This window comes from Topomyia yanbarensis, chromosome 1, assembly GCF_030247195.1.
Source record: "Topomyia yanbarensis strain Yona2022 chromosome 1, ASM3024719v1, whole genome shotgun sequence".
In the NCBI taxonomy this organism is placed as follows: Eukaryota; Metazoa; Arthropoda; class Insecta; order Diptera; family Culicidae; genus Topomyia; species Topomyia yanbarensis.
The window spans coordinates 47,328,571-47,352,384 of NC_080670.1; the positions used below are offsets into that span (position 1 = coordinate 47,328,571).

At 39.9% G+C, this 23,814-nt stretch overlaps 2 protein-coding genes across 2 annotated transcripts; both read left to right on the forward strand.

Moving 5' to 3' along the window:
• Positions 1 to 689: 689 nt before the first annotated feature.
• LOC131677549 (PBAN-type neuropeptides-like) lies at positions 690 to 1,616 on the forward strand. The gene is made up of 3 exons (XM_058957430.1): positions 690 to 824; positions 890 to 990; positions 1,052 to 1,616. The coding sequence occupies exons 1-3, from the start codon at positions 738 to 740 to the stop codon at positions 1,371 to 1,373; spliced, it is 510 nt and encodes a 169-aa protein (XP_058813413.1). The 5' UTR covers positions 690 to 737; the 3' UTR covers positions 1,374 to 1,616.
• Positions 1,617 to 8,157: 6,541 nt separating this feature from the next.
• Positions 8,158 to 23,749, forward strand: LOC131677544 (intraflagellar transport protein 81 homolog). The gene is made up of 3 exons (XM_058957425.1): positions 8,158 to 8,588; positions 8,649 to 9,855; positions 23,297 to 23,749. Exons 1-3 carry the CDS (start codon positions 8,233 to 8,235, stop codon positions 23,747 to 23,749), a joined length of 2,016 nt encoding a protein of 671 aa, XP_058813408.1. The 5' UTR covers positions 8,158 to 8,232.
• Positions 23,750 to 23,814: the final 65 nt, after the last annotated feature.

A 23,814-nucleotide genomic window follows, 5' to 3' on the forward strand; every position in this document is an offset into this window, starting at 1 on the left:
AATCGGTAAATGTCTATTAATACGCGCTTTCGACGGTTTTTTAATTGCACCCATTCATCCTGTGAAAGAATGGAAACTTTTGTGTATCCTATTTGAAGGCATCCATGAGGTGCTACCAGACAGTTCATAGCTAAACCATGTCCGGCTGCATGACATGTAAAACGCCTAAATCAACGGAATAGATTTAGGCGTTTTGGATGCCACCCGCTGGGAAAGGATGGCTCGCGTCTGTCGCAAATATCAGACTCAAGCGAAAAGTGTAGGTATTTTCGTAGACGGCAGTCTACTCCGGTAATCCTATTGTTATTTTACAACCAGTGCTTTTTTCAGCTCTACAGTTCGATATTTTCCCTTTACACTTCGACTAGCAGGAGGATTGACAACTGAAAATTAAAATAAATGTTTTTCGTTTCTTGCTTCGCACTCTGGATCACTGGATGCTTCAACGGACAACGGTGTCTGTGTACGTCCACGTGGAGATGGCGTTAATTGACGGTTTTCAGTAGAAACAATGTGTGACGTGTTGTGTTCCTACACTGGTCATCGTTTTGCATACGCCGCAGGAGGTATGACATATTCACACTTCCACCACATCTCGCGCTAGCTGTGAAAGGGTTCAATTTGCATAGTATTGCACTATAAAACCGAGCGCTGGAATATCACATCCTGCAGAAAGGACCGCGCAGCAAATAACGAAGTTTGGAAGAATTAACTGACTGAAATATTATCAAATTAAAATGTTCAAATTCTACATTTTTTTCAACGTGGTGTGCATTTACCTAGCCATTCGGAGTGCTCTTGGTGCAGAAGTCCCCGATCCAAATGTAAACATAGAATAGTGTTTGAAGATACCTTAGGATTAGTGTTAACAAGGTTGCCTATCTTGCAGGAACAAAAGATGTCGAGCTATTTTGCGGCAGACAATCACGACGAAGACGCCGTTGGTAAACGCGGCTCGGCCATGTGGTTCGGACCTCGATTAGGAAAACGGTTCGTGTTTAGTTGAACTATTAAATAGTGTTTCGTTAAAATTGCATTCTCTTCCCAATAGCACAATTCCCTTGGAACTTCACGACGAGCTGCAGGATGAGATGGATAGTAGTCCACTGTTTTACTCCGGAGAATCACCCCACCGATTGGCTACGGAAATCAGCCAAGGAACTCCATACGTAGTGCTTTTGGTAACCGGCCGTGCCATGAAATCTCAGCCGGTGTACTATTCCGCAACAACACCACGATTAGGCAGGCGGGCCGCACCTGTGAACGAAAACCATTCGAGACCCCCGTTTGCTCCGCGACTAGGACGAAATTTACCAATTTCTCCGCGGCTGGGTCGTTCGTTTAGCGGAGCTGAAGACAGTTTTGGATATTAGTTTGTGGTGCGGTATCTTCGGTAGAGTATATTGATTCTCCAAATCGTAGCAACATGTCATTCCTATTGGAGTTATAGCGGCTGGAACCCGAATAGGGAAGATGTGCTGAGGATGTTATTGGAATAGATGGGAAAATAGAATTTTCGTGACTCAAGTGATGTATATATCTGTGCAATAAGGAATATAGATGACAACATTCTAACTGTGGTTTAGTGCTGCCAGTAAATGTCGAAATTGTGAAAATTCCGTCGTGTTTTTTTAAACACTATCCTTCAAATTTTCATTTTCCTGTTTTTTTTTTGCTAAAACCATCTTTCTTCTGATAAATATAATGGTATCCGCTCAGCCCCGTGAATGTTGCCTGAAGCGGCCATTAAACTCAGTAGCGCTAGCGAAGCTTTACTTTCTCTAACTCTGTTGATATAGCCGGGAGAATGAATTTCTAATGTTAAGCAATCAATATTAATTAACTACAACAATAGAAGACAACAAATACTCTAAAGCGTTTGCTTTATTATCGGTTTGGATCCTTCGATGTTGTTCGGGTATTGCTCGAGATTGAAATTTTAAGTAAAGCACGATAAGCAGATTAATTAACAAACAGGGTGGCTGATATGAAGTATTACCAACTTCAGACCGGTATATCTGTCACAAATTTGCAGGGATGCCTTGAAAAGCATTAACGTTTCTGTTAAATAATAAAAAAGTTATTCATGAAGGAGTTCAAACTAGTGGAAGATCACTGGAGGTGCAATTTCAAAAATCAGCGAAATTAAATGCGTTTCTAATTTGATGTAAATTTGTTATACATTCCCAGAGTGGTCTGTCCCTAGGAATCAAACGTAATTGTGTGATTATATTTTATTTGGGTGGGAAATTAGAATATCTTTACATTCGTTACAATGGCAGCATTGAAAAACGCTTTGGTTGTGGTTCGAAAAAACGGCAACAACGCCGAAAATGGTTACGAAATTGGAGAGGTACATGGAGCAAAATCTACGACACAACGATGTCGCAATGCATTGACAAAAGATCTGAAAATATCCCGTGAAACAAAGCAGGACATATCAAAAAACGAGCCTATGGTGAAGCCTTACAAGTTACAAAAAGTACACGATGTTACACCAAAGCAAAAAAAGATAGAGCGAAAGAACTGCTTGGTCTAGCCGAACGTGGTCAATTTCCGCACACCGTGTTTTTTGACTACAACTTCCAGTTTGCAAACCCTCATAATAATTGTGTTTACCTTACTGAAGAAGATAAGGAAATTAAGTATTTGCGGCTATCCTCAGGGTGGCGTTCTGTCACCTTTGCTATAGAGCCTGGTTGCCGACGGCTTGTTGAGGAAACTCAATGAGCTTGGATTCCCAACCTACCTACCTACGATTCCCAAATACTAATTACTGGATTTTGAATCGAAAGAATCTTTGATATAATGCACAAGCATTAAGAGCTATCGAACAGTGATGTCGATAAGCTAAATTATCAGTTAATCCAAACGAAACTTCAATGGTTCTTTTCACGAAGAAGCGAAGAGCTACCAGTCATACACGACTGTGGTCACCAATGGTTGCATATGGAAAAGATAGTCTTGCTCTCTACGATATTACACTCACATGTAGCTTTCCTTACAGGACATTCCATGTGAAGTTTCCTTCTCGAGAGGAGTAACAACTAACGCAAGAGACCTGTTACACTGACGGCTCTCTGACGGAAGGACGTGCTGGTGTCTACTTTCGTGAAATGAGTTTGGAACAGTCTCACTCGCTTGGTAGATACTGTACTGTAGTCCAAGCAGAAACAAAGGAGTCCCTAGAAATACCGTGCCCACCCGAATAGAAATATGCAGTAACAAAACCATGATTTCCACTGTGACAGTACAGTGATTTTACAATAATTTATAGGAAATTCTTGTATTATGCTACAATATAAAAACAACAAACTTTAACATTGCTACAGTAAATTTCAATGTAAAATCGGCTTTTACAGTAAAAAAGGGGGTGGCTATGTACCTTAACATTAAAAAAAATCGATTTTTCTCCATACATTTTTTTCTCGATAACAGTAAAATTTAATATAAATTTACTGTATCAGTTTTCTGCTGAGCAGTAAAATTGATTGCTACATGAAATTTTGTTGTAAATCTACTGCAAGAACTCTACGTCGAACAATGTTGAAACAGTAATAACTATAATATTTATATGCAATAGCAACTGCCCAGCAGTAGCGCAATTACGATTTCAAGTTTTCAGTCGTTCTTATATAGACGGCACCGTGATTGGATGAAACTCAGCGGAGACAAGTTCCTTATCCAATGTGGCAAAGAGCTTTCGGCTTTCTCGCAGGCGATTTGAACTACTAGTGAGTTCAACTTACTTTTCCTATAATTTGCGCAATAGTCCAATTGCGTGGAAAATGTATTCGAAGACAGACTAACTTGATAGATTTAGTCAGTTTTCAATAATATTGCAAAATAACGAAGATATACCTAAATTTCATTTTGTTTTCCGTCGTCAACATAAACTGTCCCTGGCAGCACTGTTCTATCGGAATCCAATCAAACTAATTTCAATAACTTTAGATCCAGAGCTACAACTTGTAGAGATTAGTGCTCAAATGAAAGGTAATAGTCTCATTTAATAACCATACTTGTTTTTGAGATCAAATTTTGTCTAAACCAGAGGTTATAGCTGTTTAAAAATGTTATTGTTTATAAACAATATGGGAATAAAGGGGTTAACTAAACTTTCGAAAAATAATGTAAGGTTCCGTTGGAGTTTGTCATCATCATTTTCAAAAATTCTGTGCTCGAAAACTGGAAGGCAAAGTATAGTGAGGCTTTTTACACACACTTTAGTCTCAAAAAGCACAATTTTAGTATCATGCAAAAAAACTTCTCCACTACCGGTTCTTTGAAATTGAAATGCAATAGCAATAATTGCATTCGGCGAAAATAATAAATTCCAATAAGCATATGCAGTTATCTTTCACCCATCCTTTTTTGCAAAATTGTAAGAAAAATGGTAGGTATATGAAAAATGAAATCGACTTTCATTACATCGAAAAATAATTTAACTTTCGCAAATCAGGGTGGGTTAAAGATACGATATTTTAATAAACTGTTTAAATAAAATGAAGGTAAAATGATACCAGAATCGAAGCCATGGTTTCGAGAAAAACGCGAGTGATGTTTTGTGTATGATTTACTTGAAGATAAAATACGGTTCAGTTTAAAGATATTTATCTTCATAAATAATAGTTCGATTTAACCTAGTTTTGAAAAAAAATCGCCTTCAATCATATTTGCCTATGCGCTTGGTACTAAACTATTTCAATTGATTGAAGTTCTTCAAATGGGTATGAATATGTATTTTTAAAATATTAACATTTCCGACTATACAAGAAGTAAGGATAGGGAATATTTCGACAGCATATTGTTTGAAATATACCTATATCAGTTTAGTTTCCCGGAAAAACATTTTTTTCTGGCCACAAGTCGAGGTGATGTCCTTAGTAAAGCCAAGTTTGTTTTCGCCGATAAATTCAACCGGAAAATGGTGATCTGACATGGAGTTAGTAGCTGTGGACTCAAAACTAACACGACGGATTCGAAGCTGTATAAGCAAGAGTGCCTAGACAAATAGATACCTACATTCATTCATTAGAGCCCACACAGATCCAGATGGCTGCTCGACAAGGTTCTAGGAGTGGTTTTAATCGTATCTCGTTCATCGTCAAGTTGCTGTTTGCGTTGCTCAATCTAATTGCCTTTTCGAACATAACTCTAGAGTTTCTCAAGGCAGTACACTTGAACCACTGCTATTGCGCTGTATGTTAACGACATGGCCGATATTTTAAGTCCTTGTAGTACACTCTTAATATATATTACGAATGGTAATCAGTCTAACTGCTTGGTACTACAAGCAGTTCTTGATACTCTAAACGACTCGTGTGTGTAGAATATGATGATTTTGTGAATTCTCAACTGAATTGTCATTAACTTTTGTCGGAATAGAAACGCCATTGAATGTGACCACAATATTTCTAAAAATCGGCTGCTACGTTTTGACTACATTAAAGACCTAGGAATAAATATTGTATTACAAGCTTACTTATCCTGCTTATCTGCTTCAATCGACAAGTGAAATTAATGTTTAAGATCTCCAGCTAAATTTAGTGATCATTTGTGCTTCATGCTATTTACTGTCGTCTCTCACTTATTTTTCCCATTACTTCACTATCAAGAAAATTCAAATCAAACCACATGAACATTTCTATAGAATGAATAAAGTGTCCGGATTCTACGTGGAACAGTCTTTAGTGCAGACCTTGACTTGTCACACTTATCCTTAGGGATCATCCATAAATGACGTAGCATTATATGGGGGGAGGGGGGAGTATTGTATTTTGTGATGATGTGTAAAGACAGGGGGTAGGGGGTCATGCCATACTACGTAGCTTTTTAAAAAGGGAATAACTAACATCGTTTTTTATTTTTTTATATTTTTCGGTGACAAGGGGGGGGGGGAGAATTACCGTCAAGCTACGTAATTACGAGGGGGGGGGGGGGGTATTTAGAGGTTTGTGACGAAATGCTACGATGGGGGAGGGGGGTGTTAAAAATCACTCAAAAAATGCTACGTCATTTATGGATCGTCCCTTATAGTTATTAGACAAAACTAATCCTTATAGTTATAAAACAAAACTTATTCTCATCAATTATTAAACGGATCAACACTTCTGCGCCCCCTAAGGCTGGCGCCCTTGGTGAAGGCCAACTCCATACTACGGGCCTGGGTGTAGGCAGCAGCTTCTGTCGATGAACGCTCTCCAATCGGTTTACATTGAAAATGGCGTCAACATTTTTTGCCACTTTTCATCCGAAAAATGATTTGGAAGTTTCTTTAGAGGGAGGGAATACAAACACAGTCGTGATTCGCTGGTTGGTCACATTTTAACAGGACCACTTTTTAGTTGGACATCCACTAGCTGGCCATTGACAAACTTAAACACATCCGAATGCCAAAATCTCATATCAAATTCACTTTAAACTGACAATAATAAGGAATGTTACCAGATTTACATCAATAACGTCTCCTTTGGAGAGTTTTTGACACTTTTCAGTCGGTCCAACTAACGACGCTGAATTCCTCTGGATAAAGACTCGACACGTCAATCGTTTGTTTACCATTTATCTGTCAGTGTCATTCCAATCGAGCACGAAACCTGTCAATGGCCTTCATTCCAGAAGGATTTTCCTCGGATTGACTGCTTTTGACAGATCTCGTACTCGATTGGAATGACACTTACAGATAAATAATAAGAATAAGATAGAGATACAGAGGGATTCAGCGTCTTTAGGTTCAACTAGCTAATCCGATTCGTTAGGTAGACAGAGGGTGTGGCTCAACCAGAGAGTCACGACTGTGATTCGGTTGTAGACCATGAAAGTTCCAACAACGCTTGGCACCGTCTTATAAAGCGAGTGTGAACTAGGAATGGTTAAGAAATCATTTTCCATATCTCATTTCGCCTACACAATGGTTTCCAAATTACCCAGTCGCAAATCTCATGGACTTTTCTACCTGATCCGTATTAGAGAGTAAAGTTTGTCGTATAAAATGCGCTAGTATTGAAATACCGGAAAAATTTATTGTCCGCGAATAGGTCAAAATACCGGAAGATCGCGTTTGGCTCTCAATAAAGGTATAAAGTGAGCACGTCGTGCAGAAGTGAATTGATTAGGATTTTTGCATAATTTCTACACGATTTTCGCCATGAACGAATAATAAATGTTTAAAGGCAAAACAAGTTATGTCATCAGAATAAATAACACTTCATAACAGGCACCCTGCATTTCGGACACTCGAAGTAACATCCACATTTTGGGGGAGAGACAGGCTAGATGACCCACTAAGGATACTATATATCATGATTTTTCGCCCACATTATTTGTCTTGTTAGCTCTTTCGGTAACCTAACCTCATACGCATTTGCGATAGCGTCAAACTTTTAAAAATAATCAAAGTTTTTTGTCGTTAAAGTAGAGATAGATGAAGCAAGGGATAGGATAACCATTATGAATATTTTTCATTTTGCATATTTTACCACAGCATATAAATTAAATGATATTTTGCACATTTAGAACAAAAGACAATTTTTCATATATGTCTGCGTATGTTTATATTTGCTGGAAAAATGGTTCAACTTCCCTTCTGGGGTGGTTCTAGTATCCCCATCCGTGGGGTTACATGAACAATTTAACATACATTTGTAAAATACTAATAATCATGATCACATCTTACTTTTCACTGTCGGTGGTGTTAATTATGGTAAAGCATTATTTGTTCTTTCAAATTCATGCACGGAGAATACTGCGACTCAAAAGGGCTAAGAATTATTGCAAAGAACAAAAAAAAGTGGTTCATGTATTTCCACTCCCCCCTATGTACATGGATGCTGATATGGTTATGTTACGATCTAGTTTGCTCTCCTTCCCAACCCCCTCGCAAATATGTCACATATATCTCCCCCAACACACTCCTTAAAAATGTTACATATTTTAAGATTACACAACATTCTAATATCCACTCGCAGCATTTGTTGATTCTGACGAAGTGCTTGTTGAAACAGCCACCTGTTGCAATGTATCTAGAGTCCCCTCAGCAACAAAATCACGCCACAGGTAGCTACGCTTGGTCAGAAAGTGCGCATGCTTTATTGTGCTCAGCAACGGCCGTTGCTTAGCAACTGTCCATCCAAACAATGATATCAAAACTGCCGATTCAGTTTAGTCAGTAAAAATATCCTTAGGGCAAATTTGACCGACAACAGAATCCAATTCAAATTAGCTCCAAAAATGACTGAAGATCTAAAGCTAATCGTGTTGGAAGTGAACAAACTGCTCGAAACGGACTACAACCTGATAACGTTTGACTCATTAGCGCCTGAATCGCTACTGCAGGTTTTGATCGAGGTTTTTCACGCGTTCGGTGCCATCGATAAATTGGACGTTCGCGAAAATGATCCGGAGGAGACCAACCTGCAGGTAATGGATGCTTTGCGCAAGATCCAATATCGCCCTCCAGGGGATATTGACGATCCGGGTGCCTTTCGACGGGGTTTGGTCCGCGGGGAAAAGAAATTGGTTCACCCAATTCTAAGATGGACGTTCGACAATCGGGAGCGAGTTAAAAAATCCTCCTACTTAGCCAGGTAAGTTTTATGTGATGGTTAGAAATGATTATTTTTTAAATTGATTAATCACGCGTTCAGGTTCCTGATTCCGTTGGATCTACCACCGGAAGCGATGTCCATGCCTGATTTGAATGGTCTCTGGACCCAGTATTTACAAACAATGGATGACTTTAAGGATGCTCATCGATCGTACGAACAATCTGTGCACGAGGGTGCCCAGACACGGGAACTTCGAAGTGATATCGGAGCGATCGAGACCGAAATCGAAAACGTCAAAAAGCGTATCGAACGGACTCAGGCTCGTTTGGATAAAGTTCCGCAGCAGGAGCTTTTGCTTGAAGCGGCCAATAGTTTGAGAATCGAGAAGGAACGTCAAAAAGAGTTGCTCTCACAGATTGAGGAACAGAAACAAGGTTTTAATCGAGCTAGTACTATGCATGATCGTTTACAAAAAGATCTCCATAATGCAAAGATGTCCGTTCAAGGAGCAACTCCGCAGAATTTGCTGGAAAGTATAGTTGAAGAAACTCAGGTTCTAGAGTTCATGGTTCAACAAAAACTACCACAGGAACTGCTTCAGCGCAGATCTGAGGTTCAAACTTTACAGGAAGTAATCGACGAACCGCAGATCACACGCACTGACCTTTTGGACATGCAAAGCAAAATTGATGAGTTGAATCGTGACATACAAAAACACGTCGAGAATCGGATGACTGAATATAACACCCAGAACGATTCATTGGGTCCGTTCCGCCAGCAAGCCGCTATGGTTGCACGAAATAAAGAAGCAGCAGCAGAACAGCTCGATCAAATGACAAAAGAACTTCGCGAAATGGACAAACAACTACAGGACAAGCAACGAAAAATGCAGGAAACTGTCGGAGATGTGATTCTCCGTGGCGAAGATCTCAAACAGTTTGTAAACACACTTCGGGCCAAAAGTAATGTCTACAAGCAACAGCGAGCAGAACTTGCGTCCGTCAAGGCTGAGGTCACTGATCTCACTCAAACGTTGGAGAATTTGAAAACCCAAGACCCGTCACTATCTACCACCTTATCCCAGGTAACTGATGATGATTCATCGATATCCGGCAGCATCAGCGCAAGCCGCCCTACTTCGCCAAGCATTGCGTCGCGTGGAATGACCGAGCTAACGCGGTTGGTAGATGGCCTGCAACGAGCTGTCACGGCAGCTAGGGAACGTGTGACACCCCTGTCGCAACAGCTGCGCCCGCTGAGGGAACGGATGATCGAGTTGAAGGATGAAATGGATTCTAAAAAACAGGTAGGTGGTTTGTTCTTTGGCGACGTGCCTAGCATAAGCGAAGTTCATCATTAGCCGAGGTGTTTTAGAAAATGTCTTGGAAAAGGAATTTAGGGGCGTAGCACAAGGGAGGCTGCCTGATGGATTAGTGAGTGTGTAATTTGACGGCTGCGAAGCTTTAGTGAGGTGGCCCGACCGACGGAAATTGTATGCTGGCATAAGGGACAGAGCTGATCATAAAAAGATTAAACGCCCTCTTCTATGAAATTGAACAATGTTCGCTTTGTACTGATCACTGCGTTAATGAACTGGTCAGGTACGGGATTGTAAACAAATTCAAAAATACGTAGGCTGTTTGTTTTTCAATTCTGTGGTATCGTCCAAATTGGTTTCTGTTGTTTTAAATCACTGTCTACAAATCTTAAAGTGGACGCAGGAAAAATATAATACAGGAAGAGCAGTTACAGCAATAGAAGATGCGGGACAAACCATTGCACATTTAACATGCCAAACCCAGCTAGTAAAAGGAAAAATAAAATTTTTGGCAACGTATGTGTACACACCTTCGAAATTTGATCACGAATTTCGGTACGGGAATTATCGCCGTAATGTCAACAAATTACTAAATAAATAAAAAAAATCTTCTTCCACAAATCACTGCTGTTCCAGAATAGTACAGATTCGCAAACCTAATAAAAACATTAAATTTCCAATCGGCAACAGCTCATGTCGAATTGCTTCCTGTCGGAATTTTCAAGGTGGAAATTTTTCGGCGACATCTCTCAAAACTGTCAAATCAAAGGTGCTGCTGCATCTAAAAATTACCAGCAGTTTTAAAATAGAATAGACTCTTAAACTTGATAAAAGCATCATCTTGTGTGGAGATTTTTTATAACCCTGGACATTTCCGGATTGGAGTTTACACATTGGGAATCTTGATATTTGCCCTGCAAAAACCGGCGCCAAAGAATCAGGATGCTCGTTCGGATGTTTATGTTTACTTCAAGGGCCCCGGCCACCATGCTTAATTTTGCCGTCTTGACCTTTGAATCGTTTACACGGCGTATTGGAAGCTAAACGAACCGCTTCTGGGCTTAAGGGGAGGGTTGTAGTATAAAATGCGAGATCTCCATGTACGTATACCAAACGTCAGATATCTCAATAAGGGCTGTATCGGAAATAAACTATCCACATATATTTGCGTTGCACGCACGTATTTGAGTTTAAAGTGCTCATCGCAGCATCCCAAGTAGCAATAATAGTTTTATACCACACTACAAGTCCGTTCTAAGTTTTAAGAAGGTCTTCAAGAGTACCATGAAACCACTGTTACTGTATTGTTCAGCCTTAATCTGCTTTTAATCAGCAAGTAGTCTTATAGTTTAACTCCTAATGTTTGTTGGGATCCTGTAGGACCAGTCAAATGATGGCGAAATTGCTTTCTTTCGCAGTTTCCAGCAGAAGTCCAACAGGGACTAAGCAAATCTCTGACACAATCCCTTTAAGGCACCGTGCGAAAATAGTGCAAATATGAAAAATCCTGATAAAGTAAGTGGTCGTCCCGCCAAATCCGGGAATAACCGAAACGATATGGCTGAGCACAAAAATCAAACAGAAAATGTCAGAACATCTAATAAAACTCTAAGCATCAAGATAAATGCCGTATAACTCGTATAACCCTCTCATGCTCAACTGTTTTTCTAGCGCATTTAGGGTTTCAAAAAAATTGCTTGAGACTGTTGAAATCGAGAAACACGAAGAATTTGTTTTGATCAAGGTAAGTGGTTTTATCGCAGCGCTACCCCGGTCAAACCATTTGGAATTTGATTCGGAATCCTGAATGGAACCAGAATGGATGCAAGCTCAAATGCAACAACCGATTCTGAACCGATTAAGTCGGAATCAGTTGTCGCATTTAAGTTGGAAACCATCCCGGTTAAACCATTCGGAATTTGATTCGGAATCCTGATTCTGAGTCGGAATCGGTTGTTGCATTTGATTTGGAATCCATAATGACTCCATTCAGAAATCCGAACCGGTTCCGGAATGAGTTTAACTGGGATACTGACTCCATTCAGAAATCCGAACCGGTTCCGGAATGAGTTTAACTGGGGTTAAGCTCAGCCGGAAATGAACCGGAATTCTGGCTACCCACTGAGACGTCCAAAAAATTGTTTCAAAATCGTTCAACACGGGTCCAACGATGGACGTTCGTTGAACGGTTATTTGGACGTTGTCCAAATTGGTCCAACGAACGTCCTTCATTGGACGATTTTGAAACCAACCGTTCTTAGAGGGTAGTTCCAGCTCGCATTCCGGCTCCAGTGACACAACCGATTCTAGTTAGAATCGGTTGTGTCACTGGAGCCGGAGTACGAGCTGGAACCAGTCAGAATTCCAGTTCATTTCCGGCTGAACTTTACTGGGTAGAAGCTGCCATACCTTCCGATACTCAATACATCCCTGTAAGTTGGTAACGGTTGGTTGTAAGTTGTAACGGTTGGTTTCAAAAACGTCCAATGAAGGACGTTCGTTGGACCAATTTGGACATCGTCCGAATAACCGTTCAACAAACGTCCATCGTTGGAGCCGTGTTGAACGATTTTGAAACAATTTATTGGACGTCTCAGTGGGATTTCTCGTTCTATATTTACAACAGCCCGAATGCATGAAAAGATAATCAAAGAGACCCTCTAAGAACGGTTGGTTTCAAAATCGTCCAATGAAGGACGTTCGTTGGACCAATTTGGACAACTTCCAAATAACCGTTCAACAAACGTCCATCGTTGGACCCGTGTTGAACGATTTTGAAACAATTTTTTGGACGTCTCAGTGGGGAGTCTAAGTAAATGGGTTTATCAGTTCTTGATAAGAATGCAGGATAGTGAAATTATATACAAATTTCATTTTTCATTTCCATATCAACATTAGAATAGGGCTAATAAGATTTGTAAACAAACTTTTGTTTTGCTGATTTCTCTTAATTTGTTATATTTTCAACCCAGAAGACATTTGAAATTGATTCTACCAAGGGTAAAGATGTTGATTCATGTATATCCTTCATGAAATTCGAATCGACAGCGAAGTAATGAGCAAAATAAGTTTGTTTATAAAAATCTCATTAGCCCTTTTGAAGAATTGATATTGATTTCTAATTGAAAATGTACCTGGCAGCACTGCTCCAGCGCAATCATATCGGACTATTAGTAATAACTTAAGTTCTACGGATAGTACCAATAACTGTAGGCGTTCAAACGAAAGGTAATAACCTCAGTTACTACTTACTTTTGCGAGAAAAGCTTGCCTAAAACAAAAGTTATAGCTGTTGCAAAAAGTTGTTTATAAACAACATGGCCATGAAGGAGTTAACAAACGCAAATATTAAATTACTAGAATGCACGGCAAACCAGGCATTGTATATAATGAAAGATTTTTAGTATATTTTTTATCCGTGTATTGCAAAAATGGTAATTTCACCTTTAAATTAGTGTGCGAATTGCACCGTGGTGCGCACACTGCGAAACCTAAAATCTTCTATTGTTCATAAATCTTAGTCTTGTTTCCTTGCGACTGCCAAAGCTTTATTTTCCTGAGAATTGAAAGGAAAACTAAAATCCGCTCGAAAAAAAAACAAACTCGTTTGACCCGGTAGCCTTTTGTATTTGACATTTCCTTTTCACTTGCTTTGATCCGCTCCAAGCTAGATCGGTGAAATGGTTTGTGCAAGTCGCATTGAAGAAAAGACATAAGGAAAAAATGGACTTGCAGCAGATGCCTACTTTGATGGATGGCAAAATTGGAGAAAATCCTGACTGAGGGAAAGCATCTGCTCGGATCACCTACGCTGGGTATCTAGGTACGTGTTTCTACCTGATCGCCAAAGCAATGGATAATTCTAAGACCCTGCTGTTGTGGCATACATATATAGGCATAGGATCACCTTTAAACTTTTGTTATAGAGCTTCGGTGTGATTTATATTTCTAGTAAAACACTAAAAAATATGTTTCAAATTCACTATTTTTTCAATATGTTTTAAATGAAGCTTGATATGATAAAACAATTTTCTTTTAATTTCCGCAGTTCTATAAAAAATAGGACTCGTATTGTAGTAACCTTTAACCAAAATATCTCATGAAAATAGATAAATCTTTATATTGGAAGTCTAGATCTACCGGGATCACTAACGCTTAACTTTGAATATTTTTCATTACGTGTCCAAACTATATTCAAACATTCCATAACATATACCCTACCCTACATAATCTATACCAAACAACATTCAACTAAATAGGAGACTGAGATTGAACTTCTCAAAAAAAACCACCCACCCACTCTAGTATGAACGCACTGGAAATTCCTGCACACTGTCTCTCGAGAAGGGATCCCTTCGACCGAAGCAGGTCAAAAAAAAATCGATCGGTCCCGTGAAAGGCAATAAGAGACAATAAAACTTTGGGAACATGTGTTTCAAAACGAGCTATACCCACGAAAGATACTTATTTGTCTTGCTGCAGTGATCCTTTTTTTTGCCTGCTCGCCTTTCTGCCTATTCCGTTCACATCCTGCCTCATGTCTTCGAGCAGGTCAAAATCGATCTCAGTCGAAGCTCTGCAGTTGCATGGTGCGGTTCTTTAGCAAAAAATTTTAGATTTCGTTAAATCACGCAGGTGAAATTGTGTAACATGTGGTAGGTTGTCCAAAAGTGTTAATTAGTTTCAGAATTAAAGATCGAGCATAATCAAGATGAAGATCAAACGCACCGATATACCAAAAAGGATCAACAGATCGCTGAAACGTATGGCCAAACTGAACCTGTTAACTGTTCTGAACGACAATGTGGCCAAACCGATTCAAAAGTTCATACGCAATGAATTAGTCGAAGTACAACGAAACAAAATCAAGGCAGAGTATCATTTCTGCTCCAACTACACTGCGACCGGAGGACAAAAAACCAAACATAAACGAAAACCAAGGAAAACGATCAAGTGCATTGAGTTTTCCTGTAAAGAGTTCAGTCCAGATAAGCCGACACTTCGCGATCAGTTAAAAGAGCTGACGCTCAAGCACAACCCTTCGCAGGAGTTGGTAGGCGATTTACTCTCGATCATGAAGGATAACGGCCTCAGTGTACCGGAAAGTACCGAATGTTTGTTTCAGCGCTACTCGAATTTCGATATCATTCCAATGTCCGTCGGTCGCTACCTGAACTTTGGAGTTAAACGATCCATAACCAACTACATCCCGAAGGTCGTTGACGAAACCAACCACTGGTTTATGAAGATGCTTTTCATGGATCTTGCATTCTACGTGGTAAAATCTGAAAAGATCAACGGCATACAGCTGCCACAGTACATGATCATTCTCGGGAAGCTGTCGATCCAGCTCGATGAACCGTTTGTGATCGGTATCTACCAGGGATCATTTCCAACTCCAACGATTGCGAACGAAATTCTTCGACCGCTTGTCGATGAGCTCAAAGGTTTTGAAAACACCCGATTCGAGTTAGATGGTCGAACGTATGGGCTCACTATCCGTGCAGTTCTATGCGATCCGATTGCCAACAGCTTGGTTACTTGCACTTCGTTACCAAACTCCCAATTTGGTTGCAGCAAGTGTAACCAGAAAGGAAAACTTCAATTCAACGAAGGAATCACTAGTTTTCCACCAAATGCGAACCTTGCATCCATGCGTACAGACGAGGATTTTGTATATTGTCTACAAAACGGGCATCACGTGGGTGTACCGATTCTGCGGGAGCTCAACCTGGAACTAAAGTCACAGTTTGTGATAGACTACAAGTACGTTGTGTGCGAGGGTGTCATGAAGCGACTAATGAATCTGTGGCTTACCGGTAAATTAGACTATCGATTGAACAAGGAATCCGTTCGTCGTATATCCGCTGAACTAGTGCTGATGGGTCATAGCTGCCCGCGAGAATTTCGACAAAAACCGAAAGGCCTAGACAACCTGAAAGACTGGGACGCATACGACTGGCGACAGTTCTTGCTGTACTATTCACCGATCGTTCTAAAAAACTACCTTCCTCAAAAGTACTATATCCACTTTCTGTACTTGCACCTGGCGATCCGAATTTTGATAAGCTCGGAATTGTTTGTCGAGTGCAGCACCTACGTCGCCGGTCAGCTTCTGAACACCTTCGTGGCAGACTACTCGATCCTGTACGGATCGCATCTTATCGACTACAACGTCCATAACCTGCTGCATTTCGAGGAGGTCAATATGCGAGCAGGTCCAATGTGTCGCATGAACGGCTATATGTACGATCGTCAGATGGACGCAATTCTAAAAGCGATTCGTGCCGATTCTTCCATTGCTTTGGAAGCGATCGGTGCACTGGTAGAAGACAATACTAGCGTGATCGTGGAAAATCGGCTCAACGAATACCGGCAACGGTATCCGCGGTTGGAACAATCCAATGAAGGACCCATTCTTCTAATGAATGCTAACATCACACTGACAACGTCTGAACCGGATAACTATGTCATCACGAAGGAAGGAGTCGTTGTGATCGAGGGTATCTGCAGAGATGATGAGGAACCAGCCGAAATTATGCTCTTCGGTCGACAGTTTACCAGTGTAACGGTGCTGTATCAGGCACCTGTTACCGAACAGAAGCTGCTACTGGTTTCCAATCTTTCGCCGATTTATGCTTTCAAAGCCAGTGAGGTACGGATGAAGGGCGTAAAGGTTGATACTTCCAGGGGAATCTGCATATTGCCACTGGTGGTGTGATGTAGGGGGTGGGCACCGAATGTGATAATTGTATACAGTTATAATTAAATAAGATATATTGTACATTTTGTAGTAAATTATTCTTAGTCAAAATATATAAATAAATTGAAACTCAGAAATTTAGTTCAATTAATTTGCAAATAAACTCAAACATGACACATTCTTTTCCTGTGATCCTTCGGGGCGTCATCACTAGCTATTTCTGTTTGGCTGTGCCTTCACTATATAATCAATGGTCAATGAATTGTACAAAAGAAAAATCGGGGAACAAAAAAAATCTTTCGTTTTGCTCTATGTTCGCTTTATTATTTATGAAGTCATTCACGGGGAATGTGCATAATATACTCAGTCGTCTCATCTTCATTTCCCTCACACTTAATTTTTTTATACCGAATCTCGGCATTTTTTGCAACTTTTGCCGAGATTTAAACAGCCGAGCGCTCGGCAAATTTATTTTTCGCTGAAATCTTAGTAAAAGCATCAATTGTTTGCTGAAATTTTGAAAATATGTTGCTGAAAATCAGCAAACAAATTACCCTTTTCTTATAGATATCCGTATAAACATTTACTGATTAATAGACTGTGCGGAAAATTGCCGAGCTCAACTAAGTGTGCTTTAAAGTAATATTTTGCAAAAAGGGTCTGACAATAAAAAACGAAAACAGGTACACATTGCCGTAAAAGTTTGTCGTCATTGTGCACTGAACATTGGGAAGGTCATATATAATAGCTACAAAAATGAACTAAGTTGGTAATTGCTGCATTTCAGAAAGGAAGTTATATGCAAACGGTTGTAAATCATTTATTTACATTCCCCTAGAAAGTTTAAGAGCTGCGAAATTGTGCGTAAGCTTACGATATTTGGTGCTTTGTGATCAAGGGGCTGGCGGTGTACAGACTTTGAGAGTCTAGTAAACATATGGTATAGTTATCCTCCGGGGAGAGATATGCAGATACGCCATCTTGAGCCAGCGAAACTGTCAAATTCTTGAGCCAATCTATCTCTTTGTGGGAGCACTGCTAGAACAATGGTATCGAAGATTGTTTCAATGTACAATAAATTACATGAAAGAGTATTATAAATAAAAAGCTGACACCACGAAACAGCAGGTAAGTTAAACTTACAAGTTGTTCAACTCGCCTTCGAGTAAGCTTAAAGTTCTTTACCACATTGGATAAGAGACTTTAGTATGTTTCTGAGTTCTATTGAATACGTTACAGTATCTATCTAATGAGTGAGATTGTTTTAATCTCATTTCACGACAGTAGACACCAGCACTAGCACGTCCCTCCAGCAGAGAACCGTCAGTGAAGCAGACCACTTGAGACAACAGTTCGTCTACCCTGCCCGAATGCCATGTTACTTTCTCGAAGCAAGCCTCGGACCTTTCCGTACCCGTTCGCTTAATGTGATTATTAGAGTGGGGCATGGTTATATGAAAAAAAAAAATAAATAATAAAATATTGCTCCGAGTAACTTTCTGGGTCTCATTTAGGTCCCAGAACAACTCTGTAAATTTTCAGATCGGTGAAACTATAGTTTTGCGCCAACGGTTTAATGTTTACATGGGATTTCGTATGGAGAAATCGACTTTCGTAAAATAATTCTTCCAAGAGTCGCCCGTTACCCCCTAAAAATAAAAAGATGTCCGATTTTTATAGGATCTGGTCAAAATAGCGGAGCTTCGTCGTGCTGCTGCAAGAATGGCAAAAGGCGCTTCTCGAGGCACTCAGATTTGTAGATCTCGCCATTTACTGTGCCCTTTGTCACGAAAGGCTCACTCCTCAGTCCGCAAGAGCAGATGGCCTGCCAAATGAGATATTTGGAGGCGAACTTCGACATTTTCTTCTTCTTAAATTTGTCGTCCACATAGAACTTGCTCTTGCTGGTGAAAAACTCCAACCACGGAATTTGCTTAAAATCGGCTTTTATATCGTCGTCCATGACACAGCAGCCATATTTTGTCAGCATCTTCTCGTAGAGTTAGTAGTTTTAGCCGTCGATTGTTGCCGCTCATCGCGGTTTGGGAAGTTCTGTACCTTGTATATATGTAGTCCAGCTCTCTTCTTTGCATTCTGGACGTAGCTCTGCGACATGCCGATCTTTTTAGCCAAATCACGGCTTGGGACGTTGGGATTTGCTTTAATCATCCGCTTCACCTTTCCCTCCGTCTTTTTGTTCTCCGGTCCCGGTTTTCTTCCAGCTCCTTTGCCGTGGTCCAACGTCAACCGCTCCTGGAACCGCTTCAACACTCTGGAGACGGTTGAATGGTGAATGTTCAAAATTTTTTCCAACTGCCGGTGCGACGGGTCAGGGAATTCCAGGTGCTGGGAAAGAATTTGTTCTCTTGACTCGCGTTGGTTCACCTTCATTTTCGTTGAATCGAAAATCGAGTTTGACAGCATGTAAACAATCGAGTTTGAGTTTGACAGCATGTAAACAATACACATCAATGAGAAAGTGTGCAAAATTTGGTTGATTTTTACCTAATGGTAAAAAAGTTATGCCCTGTTGAATGTGTCGCAATAATTTCGTGTTCGCCCTTTATGCACTCTCACCTTTCCGTTTCTATAATTTACCTTGACGCTGGTATTTACCGCCTATTTTTTATCACCGTTCCTAGTTCTTTTGAGAGTATAGATGCCATTTTAGATTTCACCTTCTTTCTCTGTAAGGTACGGGTGGATTAGGACATTTGATATTACCTTAATCCCCGGTTATGTCGGCGTTCTCTGCCTGTCATGAGTCAGTTGATGCTTTCCCTTCGTTCTTTCTTAGTCCTTTTTCCGTTCTGTTAGTGAGCTCATTATGTGTCCACGATTTCATGGATTATTCCGTTTTCTTATCCTTTGTACTCTACCCTTTTTTGTTTGTTTCAGTGCATTCAGGAGTATCTGGCGTTAGTAGACTTGTATATTTCTTAGTTTTATTGTTTCCGAATCTCCCAGGATAAAAGAGATATCAACAGATCTTCCATACTTAGCTTTCCGGTGGGTGCGTTGAATTGTGCGATACTAGCAAGCAGTAAATGTTTTGTGAACTTATTTCTCAGCTTTGTGGAATCGAATGTTGCTTGAGGTGCCAGTGTTATGCATATGGTTGTAGATTTTCGATTAGCGATATACTGAGAACCATAATCTTTTTGTTCACTCTAGATAATCGCATACATGAATTTTTGCGCATCATTAAGCCTTAATAAAGCTTGTCCGATTTTACAGAGAAAAAAAAGATAACCAAAACGATACAGAAAGGAGAAAAAAGTGTGTTATGAATAAATAAATTTATTTTGGCCACTCAGAATGATTCAACGGACATGAAACAGGAACATGGTTTGTCATATTTTGTGCTACATACACTCGGATATTAAGTGTGTTTAATTATATTATATTATGGTTTAGTGACTCGAAGCAGTTGGCGAATTATAACTATGTAGACTAAACCGATTTTAATGACGTACATATTTCCATTTCTAAGTCCTCGATTGATCCCTGATAGTAATTGCAATCGACTCAGGCTCTTTTGTGCGTCATGCATTCACTGACTCACAATCGAATTGTGCCTCGACCAACCTGACACAGCGCGCCCATTCCCCTTACTGAGCAAAAGGGCAGGGATGTTAAACCCTCTATAATAATCGAAATAAAAAAACTTCCAAGCCCATCTTCACCCATCTTCTCCACCGATCATATGGAATTCGGATTAGGTTAGCTGTAGACATTCAATGAGACATAAAATTAAACATTTATAGAGAAATAAAATTCAACTTCTAATTCAGATAAATTTCACTCTTAAACTAAAGAGAGCTAGGTTTAAATTAGCTTTAAGTATGTTCAGTTTGAATCTTTCTTCTGCTAACCGACCTGTCAAACTTCTGCCTTGCTTCGATGACCGAGGTAAACTTCACTCACCAAGATCGGTGATCTCTGTCGACGAGGGATGCTCGCCGACACAACTGTCAGGGTTTCCAAAATGTATGTCCACCAAAGAGAATAGGAAAAGAGACGAATAGTGTGAAGCCAAAAATACCTTATTGAGCAGACCAATCGTGCAATGTAAATAAACATTACTCATGCCTGAGTTGGAGGAGATAAGTATTGTAAATCTATCAAAAAAAAAAATTTGAATTTTCGTCAGAATTTAGTGCAATCGTGATTGTAAGGCGCATTCTAGAGTCTATGTATGAGTAAAAATAAGTTTTAGAATTATTTCATCTCTTTGTTTCGAAATGCACATCGTTTGATAAACAAATTCAACGATCGACAAAAGGTTTGTTTTCAAAATATAATAGGAGTCATTTAAAGTGCTGCCTTTGGAAACGGTTGCCAAATTCTAGTGTTGAAATCATCGTAAAGGGAGTGTTGCCGTTTTGACTGATTTTCACTCTGCGTCTCTTTCACTATTCTCTTTGATGTCCACGAACTCTTCGGGCTTTTCGTTCTCTTCCCTTATAATGTTCTTTTCTTTACAAAAGGTTTCTTTTCCCATCAAACATTCGTCGATTTTCGACCCCAATTCCTTCGAGGTAGGGGGTGGATTCACTTTGTTCTGGCATCCCTTCAGATTTTTGGATATTTCCAGTTGCTTCGCTCTCTGGAAGTTGGCTGCTTTTATTTTGTAGTTGATTAGTGTCAGTTCATTCGATGTTTTCTTAAACTCTCTGTGTGCCTCCGTTTTTTCTCTGTATGCCTTGTCTACATCTTCTGACCACCAGAATTTGGGTTTCAGTTTGTTCTTTTTCCTATGAAACTTGTTCGCTGCCTTGTCGGCTTTCAACCGGCCTATTACACTTTGATATTTATGTCCATCGACCTTCGACATTTCTTCAGGAATGGCCTTGTTGTTTTACACGTAGCGCAGAGTTTGTTTTATCATACCTATTACGATCACCGCTTCAAACTCGAGATAATAACTTCCCCGATACTGATACTTTTCTACGGCTCATGTACGAACACAATACATAACACAAACGCTATATCAAAACGTGGGTGAAAATAATTAACAAGGATGGCAAAATCAAATGGGTTTGTTTTGAACCAAGAAATTGTATTACTAGAGCTGTTTTTCAATACATCATATCTAACATAAACTTTAAACGGAGAAAATCACGCGTAAAAATGTCCTTGTAACTTTTATTCCAATTTAAGAATAAAAGCACATAGAAGGCTATTAATTCTTCCATTACCTCCGCCTTTACTGATTGCAGGATCGTATAAGCACATTATATGTTTTTCTTGAGGATAATATATGTGGTTTTCGTTTGAGGCGAAACTGAGTCAGTTCCTAACCCCAACTGCTGTCAAAATGTATGAACTGACAGCGATTGGGGTTAGAACCTGACTCAGTTTCAGGTTCAAGCGAAATTGCCAATAGAGTAAAGGCTAGTTTACAGTTCGGGAAATGGATCGCGGGATTTCACACGGGATTTGCGTCGGGATTTGATCAGGGAAAATTTCCCGCCGAGATCTCTCCAAACTGTCAAACCAAAAACTCTGCTGCTTCTTAAAAATACAAACAGTATCAAACTTGCAGCGAATTGTAAACTTTATAAAAATACTATTTTCCCCGTCGGAAACAATTTGTGTTGAATTGTTCCCGGACGGATTTCTGTGTGGAGAGTTTTAAAATCCCGTGATGTTTCCCGCGGTTGGGTTTACACTTCATGAAAACTGTCATTTTTGTGTAGACTTATTTCCCGTCACGGGATTTGAAATCCCGAGCTCCATTTAAAATACACAGGGACCCAAATCCCGTGACACGTTTTCCGAACTGTAAACTAGCCTTAACAATTAAATATTTTATTACATTTTGTCGGTCTCTTTTCCTATTATGCTCTTTTGCATATGTGGTCTTGGCAACACCGTTTCCCAGTAAAGTACAGCCGGAATTCTGGCTGGCGTCAGTTGGTATTCCGGCTCGTGACACAAGAATTAGAATCAGCCAGCATTCTGCCTCATTCTCCTACGACTGAACTGAACTGGGTTGTAGTTGACGCGTCTATCGCAGGGATGTCGTGTTTTTCCCGTTTTTCCAAAAAATCTGTAATATTCTTTTAAAAAATCTGGAATTGTCTGGATGGCCTAAATTTTTTTGGGAGAGCTATAAATGTTGCAATTTATTAATGAAATATATTTGTATATTCCTGCAATCCAAGACGCTTCGACAAAATAAGCGAGCTTTTGGTGCAAAAAATTAGGGTATGGTATGTTTCCAGCTTTTCTAAAAAGTTTTGTTTTGAAAGGTTGTAGCTCAAAAGGTGGTTTAAAAATCAACCATGTAACTTATTATTCAAATTGTCTGGATAAATCTGGACAAATTCCTTGAAATCTGGATCAGACAAGCATAAATCTGTATGTCTGGATGACGCTTCAATATCTGGAAGAATCCAGATAAATGTGGAAGGTTGGCACCCCTGGTCTATCGTTTGTTTGTCATTTATTTGTATACAAATGTCATTTGGGAAAATGACCCCAAGGTATAAAACTATAATCGACATATAAGAATATTATCGGTTCTGGAATATGTAAAATGTATTTATGATATGAGGCCCAAAAACCATTGACATTATCTTTCAGATTCTCATTTCGCGATGTTTTAATAATTCTATTATTATAATTGCAAATATAATTATAATAATTATTCATTCTTGCACTATTCCTACTACCGAACGAACTAATTTATTTATTCCCACTTACTGCATATATTTCCAGTCATACGATGCTCTGATTGCCACGCTGAATGCCGAGTCCGCCGTGTTGCAAAGCAAGATCACCGACACAGACAAGTCGATCAGAACGCTGGAGCAACAGTGGCAGGAGTTGCAACTGGAGCATGAACGATCCGAATTACTCCTGGAAAAAGCTTCCGAGGAAAATGCTAATCTGGCAGCGATCGCCGAATCCGGAGGGAAGACACGCGTATCGCTGAAGGAACAACTGGCACAGCAGATATTCGAGCAGGAAACGATCGGTAAGCGGTTGGTGGATGACAGGAATTACTTACAGACAAACATAGCTCAACGACAGCGCCAGCAGGAGATGTGGGGAGATTTAAAGAAACTTTTCGATATGAAGATTCGATGTTTTCACGAGAAAAAGCAGCGTGGACCGGGCGGAACATTATCCGTGAGTCAGGGCGGAGCAGAGACATTTACTTTACAGTGAGCTGTAACGGGTGAGTAACCTATACTTATTCCTACTGTCTAGATTTAGGCGATTGTCCGGTTTCG